The 20,320-nt window shown below is 42.4% G+C and overlaps 1 protein-coding gene across 1 annotated transcript in view; it reads right to left on the reverse strand.

The window, feature by feature from the left end:
* Nucleotides 1-20,320, reverse strand: part of UNC13A (unc-13 homolog A) — a 264,443-nt gene that overhangs the window by 58,641 nt on the left and 185,482 nt on the right. The window contains exons 21-26 of the mRNA XM_058163052.1: nucleotides 6,187-6,255; nucleotides 4,313-4,402; nucleotides 2,951-3,085; nucleotides 1,573-1,706; nucleotides 1,344-1,429; nucleotides 791-917 (exon numbers count right to left, since the gene is read on the reverse strand). Of these exons, the coding sequence (XP_058019035.1) occupies nucleotides 791-917; nucleotides 1,344-1,429; nucleotides 1,573-1,706; nucleotides 2,951-3,085; nucleotides 4,313-4,402; nucleotides 6,187-6,255 (641 nt within the window). The remainder of the gene's footprint in view (nucleotides 1-790; nucleotides 918-1,343; nucleotides 1,430-1,572; nucleotides 1,707-2,950; nucleotides 3,086-4,312; nucleotides 4,403-6,186; nucleotides 6,256-20,320) is intronic.

A 20,320-nucleotide genomic window follows, 5' to 3' on the forward strand; every position in this document is an offset into this window, starting at 1 on the left:
ATTTATATGTACACTGTAAGAGACAAATTCCTTGTGTGTCTGATCACACTTGGATAATAAAGAATTCTATTCTATTTTATTCTATTCTGTTCTGTTCTATTCATGTGATCATCTTTTGCAACCTTTTGACAAGCAAAGTCGATGGGGAAGCCAGATTCACTTAACAACTGTGTCACTAACTTAACAACTGCAGTGATTCACTTAACAACTGTGGCAAAAAGAATATTATGGCTGAAATTGAGATATGTAAAATGTACTTGGAAAAAACAAAAAGGAAGATTGGAATAGTTTATAAAAATCAATATATAACTATGTTATAAGAAGTATAAGATGTGACCCGGTCAACACTCCGTTCATAACATGTATGTGAATTTTTTTTAATAAAACTTGTTTTTTTAAAAAAAAACAACTGTGGCAAGAAAGGTCATACAATGGAGCAAAATTCACTTAATAAACGTCTCACTTAACAACAGAAATTTGGGGCTCAGTTGTGGTCGTAAGTTGAGTATAACCTGTACTAGTTATATTTTCTAATTCTACCATAATTTGTGAAATGTGGTGTTTTGATTCTTTTAGTGTATCTTTTATCTTGAATAATGCTCAACACTACAAAAGTCAACTCAATATTGTTTTGGAATGATAGTATACTTTGAAAATTTCTGAGCTTGCCAAACTTTAAATATCTTCTTGGAGGTAGATACTTAAAGTTTGGGAAGGTCAGAAATTTCAAAGTCGGTTTACGGTAAGTAAAGTCAAGGTTTAAGGATGAGGAAACAACAAACGGACTTACGCAGGGTATTCAGGAACCCGGCTTGTGAAGGAAGGAAGATCTGTGACATATTCATTGTACAACCATTTCACCTTAAAGTGCAGGTTCATATAGTCAGCACTCTTGCATAGCCGATGTTTGTCATGCTCTGCATAGTAGTGGAAGAGAAGAAGAGAAAGAAAGAAAGAAAGGGAAAGAAGAAAGAAGTGATGGGAGTGCACAATTCTTGCAACAAGCTTTCAGGATCTGAGTACTGAGTTAGCCAAGCTGAATTATCTCCAGAGATAAAACAAGATCCAAAAGCAAATTGTGGGAAGCAATAGAAGAAAAGTGGGGGTGGATGGGGAGTGCACATAGCTATGAGCCAGGGCAGAAATGAGATAAGGGTATAAACCTGTGAATGAATTGGAAGGTGGATGCTCTTTGAAAATATTGTAATGTGCATTTAACCTGGGTGTATTGTTTGGCACAATCCCACTTTGTCCCGAAAAATCAGAAGCCCAACAGAACATGGAGGGAGAAGATATAAGAATGAGTAGTGCAACCTCTTCTTAAGACCCCCAAGAAGGCTCACCTTCCATTGCATACTTCATGTCCTGAGCGAAAAGATTCCACATAACTTCTGCACTGATCTTTCCAACATTTAGCTCTTGAGGGAATCTGTTAAGAATTCAAAGGCAGAAGTTCGCTTTCATGTCATCATGAAAAATTCACTAAGGTTCCTGAATCCCGCTAAAGACCGGGAACTTAATGATTCGTGCATTTTCTTTCCCCTCTTTTGAGCACTCTCGGTATGTACTCACTGGTTGAGGCAGGGTGTGTATGAGTTCTTATCTTCCTCAATGATTGATACTATCAAGGTTATAAGTTTGGACCAAAAGTCTAGATTCTTGATGCTGGGACCCTGTTCCTCTGGTGGCACTTCACTCTTCTTGGTCTAGGATGATAAGGTGAGAAGGAGGAAGGAGGAAAAAATACACATTAGTTTAGCCAACTCATCCTGTCCCCTTGTAGAAACCAGAAGATCAAGGAGAGATGAAAACTGAGTAGGGCAACATTAGAGTAGAGGCCTTCCTCAAAGTGATGCTTTTCATCACTTCTCCAGTCCCTATATTTCACAGACATTTTCATTTTTATTTATTTATTGTAATTTGTCAAACAGAAATGAAAACAGGAATAATATAAAAATACAATGACCAGGAACAATAGGCATCTTAGTGCACTTATGCACGCCCCCTTCTATGAACCTCTTAAGTATGAAGTGAGGTCCATGGAAGTCAATTTGTGACTAAAACTGTGAAAATTTGTAACTGACACAACTGAATCAAGTAGAGCATGCCAGACTTTGACAACACTATTACAAAAATTGTATTTTTTACAGTCAAGTTTAGAACGATTTACATGGAGTTTAAAGCAGTTGTTCGTGCGAGTATTATTGCGATTAAGATAGAAAAAGTCATTTACAGGTCATACATTACTAAGGACAATTTTGTATGCAATATCTAAGTCTGACCACAAGCAACACAGTTCCAAGTTATCCAAACCAAGAATTTCAAGCCTAGTAGAATAGGGAATTCTATTATGTACAGAAGAGTGCTAAACTTTTCTCGTAAAGTACTTCTGAACCCGTTTGATTGTACAAATGTCAGCTATATGGTATGGATTCCAAACAGTTGAACAGTACTCTAAGATTGGTCTAGCCTAAGTTTTATAAGCTCTAGTTAGCAATACAATGTTTCTAGAAAAGAAGCTTTATAGAATTAAGTTTACAACTCTTAGTGCCTTTTTAGCAACGCTGTTACAATGAACTTTGGCGCATAGATCGTCAGAGATAAGTACACCTAGGTCGTTAACAAAGTGAGGATCATCTGCTAGATCAATAAAGGTAAAGGTAAAGGTTCCCCTCGCACATATGTGCTAGTCGTTCCCGACTCTAGGTGGCGGTGCTCATCTCCGTTTCAAAGCCAAAGAGCCAGCACTGTCCAAAGACGTCTCCATGGTCATGTGGCCGGCATGACTAAACACCAAAGGTGCACGGAGCGCTGTTAGATCAATACCACCAAGCTTATACTTGACATTCTGATTATGTTTACCAATATGTAAGATAGAGCATTTATTAATCGAAATTTGAAGTTGCCAACATGGCCAAAGGCATCTACAATAAAATGCCAACCTACTCACAGGATCAGTTTGGTATTCACGACTATAGAGTTCATGGCAGTTGTTGAAGATGTATTCATAAGTTGAGTTGAGGCAGGCCTTCACACAATCCTTCACCACCTGACTGGCTCGTGGTGGACTCTGGAGCTCTTGGACCTGCACAAAACAGCGATAAGAAGGGGTGCCAATTATTAGATGCCATTAATTAATATAGTGCCTATTTTAAGAAGCATCAGACTAAAAGAGGCATAAAGGATGATTGGAAAATAAGTCTTAAAAGGAGAGACTGAGGATACTGGTTATGTTTATCCCAGAGAAAAAACATGTGATGGGGATATAAAATATCTGGAGGAGTATCGCCGGAAACATAAACATTCAACTCAGTGTGCAGGACACACAATACAAAAAAGCAAATTTCACTTTAATATGAAAAAAACCTTTTTTAGAATTAAGAACAGCTTGGCAAGGAAGAGCTTCTCTAGGGAAGTGCTAGGCTCCCTTTCATTGGATTTTTAAAAAAGAAAGTGAACAATCCTATTATTTTAATTACCAAGAACATCTCTTGACCCAACAGGCATATTCTTGTAAAACTTCTATTTTTTCTGAATCATTCTCAGGTTTGAGACCCAAGTCAGAGAGATCTGAATTTGGTTGGGCTATGTCGTGTCCCACTCCTCCGCTGACGGCCGGGTCAGGGAAATCCGAATCAGGCTTGCCTCTGCAGCTCTGCCCAAAGTCCTAGCAAAGTCCTCAGAGCAGGCAGGAGACCAGTAAGTGACTTCAGCAAGATAGGTTCGACTTTGCCTGACTCAGAGACTGCCAGAAAGCAGATCCTTTATATAGGCCATGGGGTGTGGCTCCATGACTCAGCACTCATTAAGGCCTGCCCCTCCCTTCCTTCTGTTGCCTCCGCCTATCCAATCTTCTGATGCGAGGGTCACTCCAATCAGCTGTTGGAAGTAAACTTTCCTCAGGCTCACATGCTGTGGAGGAGGGGGAGGGGTCTAGCTGCTCCGTTTGCCTGGGCATGGAGCCAGGGCTGGGGCTGGGGGATGCTCCCTCCTCTGCAGCCTGCTTGGGCATGGAGCCAGGGCTGGGACCGGGAGGTGCCCCCTCCTCTGCAGCTTGTCTGGGCATGGAGCCAGGACTGGGGCCGGGAGGCATACATTCCTCCGTGTTCGGGAGCAGATAAGCAGACCCCGGCTGCGGTGAGAGCGGACAAGACACAACAGGCTATTTCTCGAACTTTGGAACAATGGAACGGGCTATTCTTGCACAACTCTAAAACAGATTAAATCACACAATAAGTAGTACCATAAATTAAGGAAGCACAAAAATGACATTGCCTTCCATCTTTCCAGGATGGGAGAACTGGAGATTTACCTTCATCCGAAAGAATGTGATGCTCGTCAAGAGGTCCACTGTTGATTTAAGGTCCTGCAATCTTTCAGGACTGCTGGCAGGGAAATTATTCTGAGAAATAGGAGAAATTGCAGCCATCATTTGATATGTCTTTGTTCATCTGTGAACCTACACTCCATACCACTGCCTTTAATCTGCTTGTACAAAATCTTTATGGATTACTTTCTGGCAATACTTTTATTCTTAATAAGACAATCCTGTATACTGTATATCAACAGAAGATAAGGATGGGAAAGACATTTGGTTCTCACTCTAAGGGAAATCACTAGTGCTTGGAGGTATCTGAATTGGTGGTGATAAAAGGTTTTCTCCCATACACTTGTGTGCTTCATTCACTACTAAATCGATGAGATACTCCCCACCCCCATACATGTGAAATGCTTAAAATGCTATTGTAAAAAAATCTTCACAGCAAACTGAATTGACCCTGATTAGCAACAGAAAAAAGCATCTGTCAGAATTCTTTCATTTAGAATAGAATAGAATAGGAGAGGAGAGGAGAGGAGAGAATTTTTTATTGGCCAAGTGTGATTAGACACGCAAGGAATTTGTCTTCTTCTTCTTCTTCTCAGATTGTTTTGGGCTTGAGTTTAGATTTTTTTTAAATTTCATGTTTATTACTTTTTATAAATAACTAAGGGTGGAAAATATACCTAACATCCTTTCCTCCTCCTATTTTCCCCATCCCATTAGGTGAGTTGGGTGAGAAAGTAACTGGCCCAAAGTCACCCAGCTGGCTTTCATACTTAAAGAGGAACTAGAATTCACAGTCCCCTGATTTCTAGCCTAGTGCCTTAACCATTAGACCAAACTTGCTCTCTTGCCTTGTTGCTCTGTGAATGGAACTGTCTAACTTTTTCAAGGTCATTTTCTGTACTTTCTACAAATTCCTTGTACAGCATGGATTACCTTTCAATCCATGCCTCTCTGATAGTTTTTGCCTCCTCTATCATAGCCCCTATTTTGTGCAACAACTTCCCCTCTGAGAGATGGCTTTGATTTCTGGAAGGCCATGAAGACCTGGTGATTCCTCCAGGCACTGAGGCCATGAAGTTAGCAGAATACAGAGTAACAGAGCTCTGATGTGTATGTGGGTCTGCTTTTTAGTGTCAGTTTTGGAAGGCTATTTTCTTTTTGCTTCTTAACTGCCACATATTTTAGCTGGGGAAGTTGGGAGGGGGTTGTTGTTGGAGAGGTAGAAAGTTAGTCATAACAACATTATGTATTCAAGGACATTCTGCATCTGATGGAGATTGCCTGAAGATTGTATCCAATTGAGTGTGAAGAGTTGATTGGAAAATGTGATGAACTTGTTGTGAGTGTGGGGCAGGGCTGTGAACTGTCAACTGGATGTGGAAAACCTGGAAGCTTTCAGTTTCGGGTTTTCCCAGCTGTGCCAGCATGACATCTCTAATAAATTGGAACTTTGAGGAACCTCAAGCCTCAAAGCTTTATTTCGTTGGAGGTGTTCCTTGGAACCCTGACATTTAGATTGTTATTGAGATTTGAATGGGGCACTTCAACTAGATTTTTCTTTAATGGAATTGTGAGTTTGGCTTTGATTTATCTTTCTACACCACCCAGAGCGCCTTTGGAGATAGGCAGCCATATAAACATGTTGAATGAATGAATGAATGAATGAATGAACGAACAAACAAACAAACAAACCAGAAAACTGGGAGCAAGTTTAATGTTTAGATATTGTGCTCCTTGTTATCTACATAAACAAAAGAGGCCTAAACACTTGCTTCTTTTCATTCAACGTCAAATTAACATTCAAGATTACCTCAAAGAATCTGCCTGTTTCCCTGTTCTAAGCAATTGCCCCTCCTTACCCGATACATTGAGAGATCGATCCTCAGGGAATTGTGTAGCTGGTCCAGCAGTTTGACAAACCGTTCTTTCTGCAAAAAGAGAGAGCCCCAAAAGCAGGTAAATGAAGTTAAAAATAGTGAGACCTTGAACCCCCTCCCTCCGTGCCCCACCATTGGTCTTGAACTTGGTTCAGGCTTCATCAAGTTAATATAATGAAGATTAAGAAACCACTCTTGAACTTTAGGGCAGGGAATTGGTTTAGTGATGCAAAACTAAAAGACACCTACAAATGATCTTATTTGGCCTATCTTCTTTTGGACATTAGTTGGAAGAATCCTACCGCCCCCACCGCCCCACTTCCCTCCAAATTACCCTTACCATCTTCTTTTCATGAGGAGTACTACCAGATTGAGACACAGTTACAGTTTTCTTGCAGACTTACAGAGAAAGAGTAAGATGTCCACATTTTGGAGTAAATGGCAATCCACTAGAAATCCCAGCTCTCTCTTTATGGAATCCTGGTTTATCTGCTTATGCCTTGATCCAAGAAATTGGATCTGTGAACCTGGCAAAACCTATGCATCGGGCCCACTTTTATCGGGGAACAATTCCACTTGACTATCTGACCTTAAAGAGCTGTTGTAAGTGCTCACTGCTACAGTAATAAGCTCCAGAACTTTGTTCTGGTTGTTTTTTTTTTCAGAGAGAAAAGAAGGAAAATCAGATTCGATTCTTTAATCCAGGGATGGGCAACCTTTAGCCCCAAATTTCTTCTTTGCTGACATCTGGAACCCTGGGAAAGGTTGCCCACTCTGGTCCCAACTTCCTATACCTGACTAGGATTGATTCAACCTATTGGGGTGTATCGAGCAAGATTTCCTGATTAAGCTGCTTCTGCCATCATTACTACCACAGTTCCCAAAGATTCTTGAGCAAAGCAGAGGAGACAAGGGACTTAGCATTGGTGCGACATTGCATGCAAAGAGCAAAACAGTCCTTTAAGAAAATAACCACCCCTTAGGGCACCCCAGTCTTCCCCTATCCAATCACATAGGCTAACTCCCATCCTTTTCACTGTGTTTCCCTGCCCTTCCACCTCTGGCTTTCCAAGGCCTAGTCCCAGCTGATGCTGTGTTTCTTAATAACACTGGGCATGCACAGCCACACACGGCAATGAAACATTTGCCAAATTGCCAGGCTGATATCAAATCAACTCCCTCCTGGCTACCGGGCTACAGTCACATTTGCTGTTCTTTTTAACATGGCTCAGTGATATTAAGAAACCAGACCTATACCCTCCATTAAGACTCATGTGGAGAAAAAGTGTATTGTAAGTGTAGATGCTGACAGTTTGTGTATCAGGGCAGATATTTCTATAGAAATATCCTATATTTTCCTTTATTTATGCCTCCATCCTCAATTTTGCCATTGCCTCAGTTGTGTCTTTTAGGCTTGATTTTCTCAGGGCTGGAAGCTATTCTCTTATTCTTGACCCTATGTCAGGATAGCATTGATTCACTTCTATGGGAGAAAAGAAACTCCAACAACACAGGAGTATATTTGACAGCATGGTGATAGTGGAGGGAAGTGTGGTAACCCAAGATCTAGGAAAAAATAAATCCAGTGTCCCTCCTGATGTTACAATTGCATAGAAGTGAATAGGCATGGTTAACAATTTAACCCTGGTTTATATAACTCCACCATCTGAAGTCCCATAAGGGATGAACTAGAAGTGCATTTCATGTTTATGGGTTTTTTAAATTCTCAGTGGCCTTGACTGCCTGACAAGCAAAAAGGCAGAATATAAACTGTGAAAACAAATAATATATGTTCTCTGTGTTGATGAAACAAGGGCAGATTGAGTGGTAGGAGGTTTTATAGCAAAAGCTTCTCCCTAGAGTTATATCAATTTACCACCATAAATACATTTTACAAGCTATTCTACCCTGTTTTCCCCAAAATAAGACATCCCCTGATAATAAGCCCAATCGGACTTTTGAGCGCATGTCAATAAAGCCAAGCGCTGATCTCAGGGGTTCAAAAAAATATAAGACAGGGTCTTATTTTCGGGGAAACACGGTATGTTAAATGTATGAAAATGTGCTTCCTTTGTTTGATTTATAATGCTCTTCAGCTACAATTTGATTTTAGTTTTGATTTGAATGATAGTTTGTTATATCTTTAGCTTCTTCAGGTCGTGGTGGGGTTTTCATTTCATCTATGTTACTCTTGTTAATTGATAAAACGTTGCAGGGAATTTTGATGGAACCGTGCATTTTACTGCATAAATGTTATTTTTAGGTATGCTTCTCTACTACAGATTTATTTTCTTATTATTCAATAATACACATTGATAAGCTATTGGAGGAGGGAAAACTTAAATGAAAGAATTTGGGTAGTCCTCACTTAACAACCATGATAGAATTATGAAAAGTCTTTGTGGTCATTAAATGGATCGCCATGTGATCTAATGTGATTTTATGACCATTTTTTTTACAAAAATTGTAATGTGAGCCGCTGCAGTCATTACATAAATTATGTGATTATCACCTGAATTCATTCTTTCAAATGGGAATTTTTTAAAATCAGAAACTGGCAAAAGCATTGCAAATCACATTCATGTGAGTGTTGAATGTTGCAACTGGTCGTAAGTGCAAGCCGGTTGTGAAGCACCCAAAATGCAATCACATAACTGTGGGTGTGGTATGGCACTTGTTAACTTTAAGGATGAGTTGTAAGTAACTTTTTGGGAGTTAGTTACAATGAACAGAACATAATAGAATGGATGGAATGGAATATTCTTTACTGGCCAAGTATGATTGGAGTCACACAAGGAATTTGTCTCTGGCACGTAAGCTCTCAGTGTACATACAAACAACAAAATAATATAATCATAAGATACTAATTGGAGAAGGTAGTAGGGAAGATGAGAAGGATAATAGCAATACAGCCCCACTACATGGGCAAATATCCTTAGACATAAGACAGTGCTGTGGGAATTAGGTGTTCAGCAGAGCAATGGCACAAAGGAAAAAATTACCTTTGTGTCTAGTTGTTTTGGCATTAAATGCCCTGCCATGCAATGCCCGAGGGGAGGAGCTGAAACAGTTTATATCCAGGATGTGAGGGGGTCTGTAGATATTTTCTCAGCTCTCTTTCTGACCCATGCAGTATACAGGTCCTCAATGGAAGGCAGGCTGGTTGCAATTGTTTTTTTCTGCAGGCCTAACTATCCATCAAAGTCTGTACCTGTCCTGTTTGGTAGTGGTGCCAAACCAGACAGTTCTAGAAGTACAATGTTGAATGATAGTTAAGCAACCAGTTGTTAAGTGAGAGCTACCTGTACAATGGCTGCATGATACATCATTTTATTTAATGTTTGATTTGACGCATAAGCATACTGTGGAGAATCAGTACAGTACTAGAGAAAAATAATCTTAATTCAATGACGGGGCTTTCTGGCACAATTTAAAATAACATGTGTGGGTGGAAAAAATGCTCATGGATTTATTTTATGTGTCATTTTACTTATGAAAAATGATGAGGATTAAATGTATCACCTCAGATATACATATAAGCAGTGGTGGGATTCAAGTAATTTAACAACCGGTTCTCTGCCCTAATGATTTCTTCCAACTACCAATTTGCCAAACTGCTCAGAAAGTTAACAACCGGTTCTCTCAAAGTGGTGCGAACTGGCTGAATCCCACCACTGCATATAAGTGTCCTGCAGTGACAACAACCTAAAGAAACTGTAAGCTGAAGTAAATTACCCATGAAATTAGGAATGTAAAAAACAAAAACAAAACAGAAAGTTAGAGCAATAGACTCTTCAGGTATCAATTTCATCCAACAACTAAAACCAGAACATTTAAATGTACCAAAATAATGGCAATAATAATTAATATTTTTGCACCAACTAAAGAATTGGCAGCTGTGACTTTATGCTGTAGTATAAATTATTATTATTATTACTATTACTATTACTACTACTACTACTACTACTACTACTACTAATAATAATAATAATAATCTTTATTCATTAAACATGAAACTCAATCAACTGAACATTCAAAAAAGGCATCACAAATACCATTGACTGGTGCTAATGGTTGATTTGGGTTGCTGTCAGCGTCCTAGGTATCAACCAAGTACCTTCTGTATTATTATTATTATTATTATTATTATTATTATTATTATTATTATTATTATTATTATTATTATTATTATTATTATTATTATTATTATTATTATTATTATTTGCACAGTCAGACAGACTGTGGTCAGACTGGGTTTGGCATTTTTGTCTACTTATCAAGTCCTTACCAATTTATTTATTTATTTATTTATTTGATTTCTATACCGCCCTTCTCCCGAAGGAGTCAGGGCGGTGTACAGGCAAGAATAAAACAGACGGTACAATATACAAATTTAAAATGCAATTAAAAAACTTATTTTAAAATTGGCCTGAGAAGTAAAATATATAATAAGCTAAAAAACCCCATCTAAAATTAATTTCTAAGAATTTAAAAATTTGTTAAAATCAATTTAAGCCAGCCCCGCGCGAATAAAAAGATGTGTCTTCAGTTCGCGACGGAATGTCCGAAGGTCAGGTATTTGGCGTAAACCGGGAAGTTCGCTCCAGAGGGTGGAAGCCCCACAGAGAAGGACCTTCCTGGGGCCGCCAGCCGACATTGCTTGGCGGACGGCACCCTGAGAAGTCCTCTCTGTGAGAGCGTACGGGTCGGTGGGAGGCATGCGGTAACAGCAGGCGATCCCGTAAGTACCCAGGCCCTAAGCCATGGAACCAAGGACCTGGGATAGGCAAATCTGGATGTTACAAATATCATCATATGATGGAAGATGATGGAAGGTGATGATGATGATAATGATGATGATTATGATTTCTAATTGCCCTTTTAAGGCCATGATTTGGGAAGAAATTCAAATAAAGAGCATTTTAAAAGCTTCTCAGAGTTTAACTTCTTTCATTGGTTAAGAAACTGGCTGAGTTCAGCGTCTTAAATGAATCTCTTCCTTGCTAGGCCTTGTGCTGGAAAATATGGAGTAGCCAATGTCAACAGAAGGAGGGACATCTCCAGAGGGGTCAAAAAAGTCAAGATGGCAGCCCTGCCCATGGAGCTGAAACCCAGCCCTGTTTTTACATGCATCACAATCGCCTTCATCAGTATTTTTGAATTCCCTGCAATGGACACCTTGACACACCTATTGATCATTTCCCATGGTGGCATTTCAATGTCTTTGGGAAACTCCTCCTTGGATGAAATAATTGAGAAATTTTAAGGGAACCATACTTGCTTTCAGAAAATCTGACATGATGTCTTTACTCCATGTATGATTTTTTTTTTACTGTTGTAAAGGATGTCTTTTGTGCATAGTGATGGCTTTGTGTGTCTGTTACACTGTACATTTAAAAATATACAGCTACCTTCCTAAAGTCTCCTAACTAGCCCGCTATACTTGCTTCTCAGCTCTCCCAAACTCCCTCTCCCCCCATCCCAACCTCATTCCAACCTGGTCTCTGCAATCATGCATTTCTGGCTCTCCCCTTCCAGGACGTTGTTCCCACCCCCTCCAGCCCCCTCCCTCCCTCCCTCCCTCCCATCCTCCCCCTCCCTGTCCTGCCTCTTCCCCTAGCCCTAAGGCACAAGAGACAACGAGAAGCGATCCTTGCAAAAAAAAGAGCACAGATGCGCATCCGGCAAACATAGGCTCCGTAGCACGCCTTAGCACCGGCCACGGCACACAGAGGGTTAAAGCGACACAGTCTGGTTTTTTGGGGGGGAGGGAAACACCCAATTTTTAGGCTCTCTGAGAGGAAAAAAAGAAGAAAGAAACAAGATTTGTACACAACCTAACATTTGCTTTATCAAAACAATACGACTTTTTTGCAGCGGTGACTCAAGACACATAAACGGAAAGAGGCCCACACAGACCTTAACCAGAGGACAAAACTGGCTATGTTAAAGAAGCACATCCAGAGGCTTGTTAAGACACATCTATGTCATGATGAGAAGAGGTTGGGTTCCCTTTCTCTCCACCCCATCCAAAAACGTGCAAACTTTGTTGTTTGGTCCATAATAGTTTTACGTTCGATGATGGAAACTGTTGATTTAGAGCTGGGGTCTCCAAACGTGGCAACTTTAAGACTTGTGGACTTGTGGAAATCTTCCAGAATTCCCCTGCCAGCATGGCTAGCTGAGGAATTCTGGGAGTTGAAATCCTCAGGTCTCAAAGCTGCCAAATTTGGAGACTCCTGATTTAGGGAACATGATGAGGGCAGACATAGCCATGAAGTTAGAAGTCACTGGCTTCGAATGGTGTGTGAACAAGCCTCTGTTAGCTGACTTTTTAAAAGTGCACGAGAGAGAGAGAAGATGCATTTTAGAGATGCTTTAGAAAAGGTAAAAAACATAATGGCATTTGTCATCTGAAAGAGACCACAGCTCAATGTCACTTCCCCCAGGGCAAACATGTAAGGACCTCACTGGATGAATCCACCGACCAACACACACACACACACACACACAAACACACATTCACACACACCAGAAAGTACAAGTAGAGGGCCTAGTGGGGGTTTTACTCTTCTGAAGCAGGACTTCAGATGCAGAGTGGAAATCTGCACCCCTTTTGATAAAAAGTTTGCTCCCAGTTGTTCTGTTTTATCCCTTACCCACACTGAAGTGAGATTCAGCAGCCATTCCATTTAGCTTCGATGTAGGAGAGACCTGACTGTCAACAGAACATTTCAGCATTGTTTTGCTTCCAATGGATTCTTTCAGGATCCCCTTGGATTTATGCCTCTGGATGTGGATCCTCAAGAACCACAACAGTAGGCCCAAAGAGATGCATCATCCTTGTTGTGGTTGGCTTGATAAACAGCCAAGGCTTGGCGAAAGATGTGGAGAAGCCAAGCGAGTCAGCTGATGTGCTGCCTGGAGACTGTCACCAGCTTCCAGGTTATGAATCCACTGAGAACCAGAAGCAGAAGGCCCAACCTCCAGTTTTCACAGAGACCTTCTTCTCCCACTAGTTTGCTTTCCTGAAGAAGTCAAACACCATTTGTTCCATTACACCTGCCTAACTGAATAGGGAGTGAGGCAGGTGAAGAAGTGCAAAGAGATCTAGAAGTATGGTTTGGGGGTTTTCCCTTTTAAAACAGAGATCGGCCACTTGAGAGTCGGAGGCAGCCGCCCCCAGCATCCCGTCTGCTTAATTGAGATTTAGGGGCATTTTATAGAGAGGAATAGGAAGGCAGGGGCTCCAGGGGAGGAAATGCTCCCATGCCCACTTTTAAAACCCGCTTAAGATCCTGCAGTCAAGCAGAAGAAGGGTGGAAGATTTTCAGCCCCAGCCCTTCCCATGGCATCATCATCTGATCTATGTTAATAAAACAAAGACACCCCCCACCCTCCGAAAATCACGTTGGCAACCATGATGGTACAATCAAACCTCTGCCTGTTTGTGATGTTTTTTTAAACCTTTTCATTGGGAAACGCCATTCCTATTCAACATTGGAACTTCTGTTTTGGACAAATCTTTGCTTTTCTATGAGGGACAGAAGATAGCAAGGACAGGATCTGTTAAGTTCGGGAAGTAACGAGGCTGGAGACCAGGGTAGTGACAACAGCTCTTTAATATAGGGTGAACCCAGCAACAGGCTGGGGCAAAAACCTCTCCTTTTATACAGTTCTGCTGGAGGCTTCGTCCAATCAGCAACGTGCTGATTTCCCGCTCAAATATTTAAAGGCACAACTGTTAATACATAACACTCCTCCCCTCCCAGAAAACACTTGGTCTTATTTACATATTTATTCACATGTTATTTTTCGACGTAGTCACGCAAATAACCTGGGCGTCTCCTAGTTCTTTCTGACCTGCGCGGTTCAGTTCTGGGTGGTGTTTTGAGCTGGTCGGAGGGGCTGTTTTCTCCTCCCAGCTCTTTCTCTAGGCCATCGGGCTCTGGATTATTGGCCGACTCTTTTTCTTGGCCATCCGCCTGGATTAATTTTGAATTTTCCTGCTGTTTCCCTCGGGACCTGATGGCGTCGCTGGAACTCTGGGACCTCAGCTAAGTCTTGCGCCCCCGGTCATTGTCAGCTGTGGATTCAAAGTGGTATTGGTCATTACCTGTCTCTGTTGGTTTGGTTTGGTCAGTTATTCGTTTCCTTAACTGATCTATGTGGCGCCGCCACATTCGGTTGTCTGGTAGCTCTACCACGACGATTTTGGCCCTGTTACTTTTGTTACTTGTCCGCGACCCAACTCGGCCGTCCCCATAGTTTCGGCCCACACCCGTCGCCTATGCTCATTTCCCTTGTTTTTTCTAGCTCCCCTTGTAACCCTCGGTGTGTAATGGGGTTCAAACGGTCAAGTGGGCACCGGAGTTTCGTCCCATTAGCAATTCGGCTGGGCTTTTCCCGTGGCTGTGCTTGGGGTTCTGTGCTGGACGGCTAGGAAAGTCTATTTTGTTTGCCAGTCACCTGGCTTGAGCCTGACACGCCTCCTTAGCGCCCGGACGGAACGCCTGCAAGGCCATTCGACGAGGGTGGAAAGGTGCAGAGAGGCATGTCGGATGCCTTCCTCTGCCAGGTACTCTTCAAACTGGGCTGCCGTGAATTGGGGCTCATTGTCGGACACCAGAGTGTCCGCAACCCGTGAGTTGCGAATAGGTGGCGAGGGTTGCGATTACTGCTTCGGCTGTGGTGGACTTCATAAGTATGATCTCTAACCATTTGGAAAATGCGCCCACCACCACTAGGAACGTTTGGCCGTGAAAGGGCCAGCAAAGTCAATGTGGATTCTTGACCAAGGCCCTTGGGGCTTTTCCCATTCTCTGACTGGGGCTGTTGGGGTAGCGGTCTGGACTCTTGGCAAGCTTGGCATTTCCCTACCCTCTCAGCAATCTCTGCGCCCATGAGTGGCCACCATACATAGCTTCTAGCTAACCCTTCATCCTTACGATGCCTGGGTGACCTCGTGGAGGAGGTCCAATACCTTGCCCCTTAACTTAACAGGAATTATTACACGATCACCCCATAACAGGCACCCCTTGAGCCGAGAGCTCATCACGCTTTTAACAAATTCTTTGAACTGGTTTGGCATTTTTGTCTACTTATCAAGTCCTTACCAATTTATTTATTTATTTATTTATTTGATTTCTATACCGCCCTTCTCCCGAAGGAGTCAGGGCGGTGTACAGGCAAGAATAAAACAGACGGTACAATATACAAATTTAAAATGCAATTAAAAAACTTATTTTAAAATTGGCCTGAGAAGTAAAATATATAATAAGCTAAAAAACCCCATCTAAAATTAATTTCTAAGAATTTAAAAATTTGTTAAAATCAATTTAAGCCAGCCCCGCGCGAATAAAAAGATGTGTCTTCAGTTCGCGACGGAATGTCCGAAGGTCAGGTATTTGGCGTAAACCCGGGGGAAGTTCGTTCCAGAGGGTGGAAGCCCCCACAGAGAAGGACCTTCCCCTGGGGGCCGCCAGCCGACATTGCTTGGCGGACGGCACCCTGAGAAGTCCCTCTCTGTGAGAGCGTACGGGTCGGTGGGAGGCATGCGGTAACAGCAGGCGATCCCGTAAGTACCCAGGCCCTAAGCCATGGAACCAAGGACCTGGGATAGGCAAATCTGGATGTTACAAATATCATCATATGATGGAAGATGATGGAAGGTGATGATGATGATAATGATGATGATTATGATTTCTAATTGCCCTTTTAAGGCCATGATTTGGGAAGAAATTCAAATAAAGAGCATTTTAAAAGCTTCTCAGAGTTTAACTTCTTTCATTGGTTAAGAAACTGGCTGAGTTCAGCGTCTTAAATGAATCTCTTCCTTGCTAGGCCTTGTGCTGGAAAATATGGAGTAGCCAATGTCAACAGAAGGAGGGACATCTCCAGAGGGGTCAAAAAAGTCAAGATGGCAGCCCTGCCCATGGAGCTGAAACCCAGCCCTGTTTTTACATGCATCACAATCGCCTTCATCAGTATTTTTGAATTCCCTGCAATGGACACCTTGACACACCTATTGATCATTTCCCATGGTGGCATTTCAATGTCTTTGGGAAACTCCTCCTTGGATGAAATAATTGAGAAATTTTAAGGGAACCATACTTGCTTTCAGAAAATCTGACATGATGTCTTTACTCCATGTATGATTTTTTTTTTACTGTTGTAAAGGATGTCTTTTGTGCATAGTGATGGCTTTGTGTGTGTCTGTTACACTGTACATTTAAAAATATACAGCTACCTTCCTAAAGTCTCCTAACTAGCCCGCTATACTTGCTTCTCAGCTCTCCCAAACTCCCTCTCCCCCCATCCCAACCTCATTCCAACCTGGTCTCTGCAATCATGCATTTCTGGCTCTCCCCTTCCAGGACGTTGTTCCCACCCCCTCCAGCCCCCTCCCTCCCTCCCTCCCTCCCATCCTCCCCCTCCCTGTCCTGCCTCTTCCCCTAGCCCTAAGGCACAAGAGACAACGAGAAGCGATCCTTGCAAAAAAAAGAGCACAGATGCGCATCCGGCAAACATAGGCTCCGTAGCACGCCTTAGCACCGGCCACGGCACACAGAGGGTTAAAGCGACACAGTCTGGTTTTTTGGGGGGGAGGGAAACACCCAATTTTTAGGCTCTCTGAGAGGAAAAAAAGAAGAAAGAAACAAGATTTGTACACAACCTAACATTTGCTTTATCAAAACAATACGACTTTTTTGCAGCGGTGACTCAAGACACATAAACGGAAAGAGGCCCACACAGACCTTAACCAGAGGACAAAACTGGCTATGTTAAAGAAGCACATCCAGAGGCTTGTTAAGACACATCTATGTCATGATGAGAAGAGGTTGGGTTCCCTTTCTCTCCACCCCATCCAAAAACGTGCAAACTTTGTTGTTTGGTCCATAATAGTTTTACGTTCGATGATGGAAACTGTTGATTTAGAGCTGGGGTCTCCAAACGTGGCAACTTTAAGACTTGTGGACTTGTGGAAATCTTCCAGAATTCCCCTGCCAGCATGGCTAGCTGAGGAATTCTGGGAGTTGAAATCCTCAGGTCTCAAAGCTGCCAAATTTGGAGACTCCTGATTTAGGGAACATGATGAGGGCAGACATAGCCATGAAGTTAGAAGTCACTGGCTTCGAATGGTGTGTGAACAAGCCTCTGTTAGCTGACTTTTTAAAAGTGCACGAGAGAGAGAGAAGATGCATTTTAGAGATGCTTTAGAAAAGGTAAAAAACATAATGGCATTTGTCATCTGAAAGAGACCACAGCTCAATGTCACTTCCCCCAGGGCAAACATGTAAGGACCTCACTGGATGAATCCACCCGACCAACACACACACACACACACACACACAAACACACATTCACACACACCAGAAAGTACAAGTAGAGGGCCTAGTGGGGGTTTTACTCTTCTGAAGCAGGACTTCAGATGCAGAGTGGAAATCTGCACCCCTTTTGATAAAAAGTTTGCTCCCAGTTGTTCTGTTTTATCCCTTACCCACACTGAAGTGAGATTCAGCAGCCATTCCATTTAGCTTCGATGTAGGAGAGACCTGACTGTCAACAGAACATTTCAGCATTGTTTTGCTTCCAATGGATTCTTTCAGGATCCCCTTGGATTTATGCCTCTGGATGTGGATCCTCAAGAACCACAACAGTAGGCCCAAAGAGATGCATCATCCTTGTTGTGGTTGGCTTGATAAACAGCCAAGGCTTGGCGAAAGATGTGGAGAAGCCAAGCGAGTCAGCCATGTGCTGCCTGGAGACTGTCACCAGCTTCCAGGTTATGAATCCACTGAGAACCAGAAGCAGAAGGCCCAACCTCCAGTTTTCACAGAGACCTTCTTCTCCCACTAGTTTGCTTTCCTGAAGAAGTCAAACACCATTTGTTCCATTACACCTGCCTAACTGAATAGGGAGTGAGGCAGGTGAAGAAGTGCAAAGAGATCTAGAAGTATGGTTTGGGGGTTTTCCCTTTTAAAACAGAGATCGGCCACTTGAGAGTCGGAGGCAGCCGCCCCCAGCATCCCGTCTGCTTAATTGAGATTTAGGGGCATTTTATAGAGAGGAATAGGAAGGCAGGGGCTCCAGGGGAGGAAATGCTCCCATGCCCACTTTTAAAACCCGCTTAAGATCCTGCAGTCAAGCAGAAGAAGGGTGGAAGATTTTCAGCCCCAGCCCTTCCCATGGCATCATCATCTGATCTATGTTAATAAAACAAAGACACCCCCCACCCTCCGAAAATCACGTTGGCAACCATGATGGTACAATCAAACCTCTGCCTGTTTGTGATGTTTTTTTAAACCTTTTCATTGGGAAACGCCATTCCTATTCAACATTGGAACTTCTGTTTTGGACAAATCTTTGCTTTTCTATGAGGGACAGAAGATAGCAAGGACAGGATCCTTCAAGGTTTAATTCTCTAGTCCATGACCCCCACAACATTTTCCTATACCTAACCAGGTCCTGGAGGCCCTTCATTTATTAGATGGCTATTTGCTAGTCTTTATAGTACTTCCAGGGAAGTTACCTATATAAACTAGCCTATGGGGAGGTTAACTATAAGTCCGGTACGGTTGCTCTGAGGGAAGTGATCTCCAAAATGGCTTTGCTTTTTAAACATTTTAATTTGGCCGCATCTCTTTCAGACAACATCCTGTCACCATTTGAAAGCCTTCCTGGTTTAGTAGTTGCTTTGTACATCTGTATATAAAGAGAAGGACTCTCAGGACTGTGCAGATCACCACTCTTAAAAACAACAACAGTAAAGTCTTCTGCATTCTTAACCCATCTCTCAAACCCCAAGTTTTCATTGTCAGAATACGAAGTACGAATGGTTACGAACCCCTAATGTTAACCTCTAGAAGTTATGATTATTTCTTTCATATTATGCTTTTTTCTTTCATCATGGAACACAAAGTGGCATGCAGAGAAATGTCTAGGCAATCTAACAACTGGCCTTCAGTGGAGTTCAGAGATGCTGAGCTGCAGCTAGGTGACTCCAAACCCTGCTGGCTTAAGAGCTTTCCAAGGGAGATCAAAGGTTGATATAGGCCAGGACTGCTTCTTAGGGCTCCATCCAAGTGTTTCTGGAAAGCTTAATATCTGGCATTTCTAGACTGATTGCTATTTTGACTTTCCAGTTTATGTGTGTAATGGGCTGTGAGAATGACCTTGAAGAACCTAAGTCAGGTAAGAGCAATCTGAGTCCAGATAAACTGAGGAATGGGAATGCAGAAAGTGTCCCAGAATTTACCTTCACAACTTTATTTATTTGTTTAATTTATATGCCACCCATCTCACTATCCAGGGCGACATGGGAGGCGTACAATTGCATTCTCGCTAGGATAAAGGCGGAGAGGGGGGCACATTTAGAGTTGCAAGAAGCTGTTAGTGTGGCCCTATAATAAAGGTAGTTTTAGTATTGATACTTTGGAGTCCAGGCCTGGTCTGTCTTGAAGGGCTGACATCAATCTTGCAACACTGAATAGTTCTTCCTCATTTTTCTCCAAGTTACTCTCACAACCCATTACAATATTATGCCCTGGACTATGCTGGTGGTCTTCCACCCACATACAGTAGTAACCAGGTCTGGCATGGCTAGTGTTTTCAGATCAGGGAAACTGGGCTAGCTGTAGAAGAGATCCAAGTTCAGATTTTGTTCTCATTCCCAAAGCTTCCTAATATCCAGTCACTCTGGTGACTTTACAACCCAGCCTGCCTTTCAGAATTCTTATAGGGATAATATGGGAGAAGGAAGCACGTGTACTACTTTTTGGTTCTTGGACAGTGAGTTAAATAAACTGTTTGGAAAGAAAAGGAGGGGAGAGGAAAGAAGCGGGCAGGGGGGAGATGAGAGGAGGTGAGAGGGGAGGGAAGGGGGAAGGGGGAGGGTAGAGGAGAGGAGAGGAGACGAAGGACAGCAAGGGAGAGGGGAGAGGAGGCAAGGGGAGGGGAGATAAAGGAGAAGAGAGGAGAGGAGGAGAGAAGAAAGGAGGAGAGGGAGGGGAAGGAGGGAGGGAGAGGAGAAGGAGAGGAGGGAGTAAAGATTAGAGGAGGGGAAGGGAGGGGAGGGGAGGTTTAATGGAAATGGGAGTGAGGGAGTGAGAAAGGA

Source organism: Ahaetulla prasina, chromosome 1 (assembly GCF_028640845.1).
Source record: "Ahaetulla prasina isolate Xishuangbanna chromosome 1, ASM2864084v1, whole genome shotgun sequence".
NCBI lineage: Eukaryota > Metazoa > Chordata > Lepidosauria > Squamata > Colubridae > Ahaetulla > Ahaetulla prasina.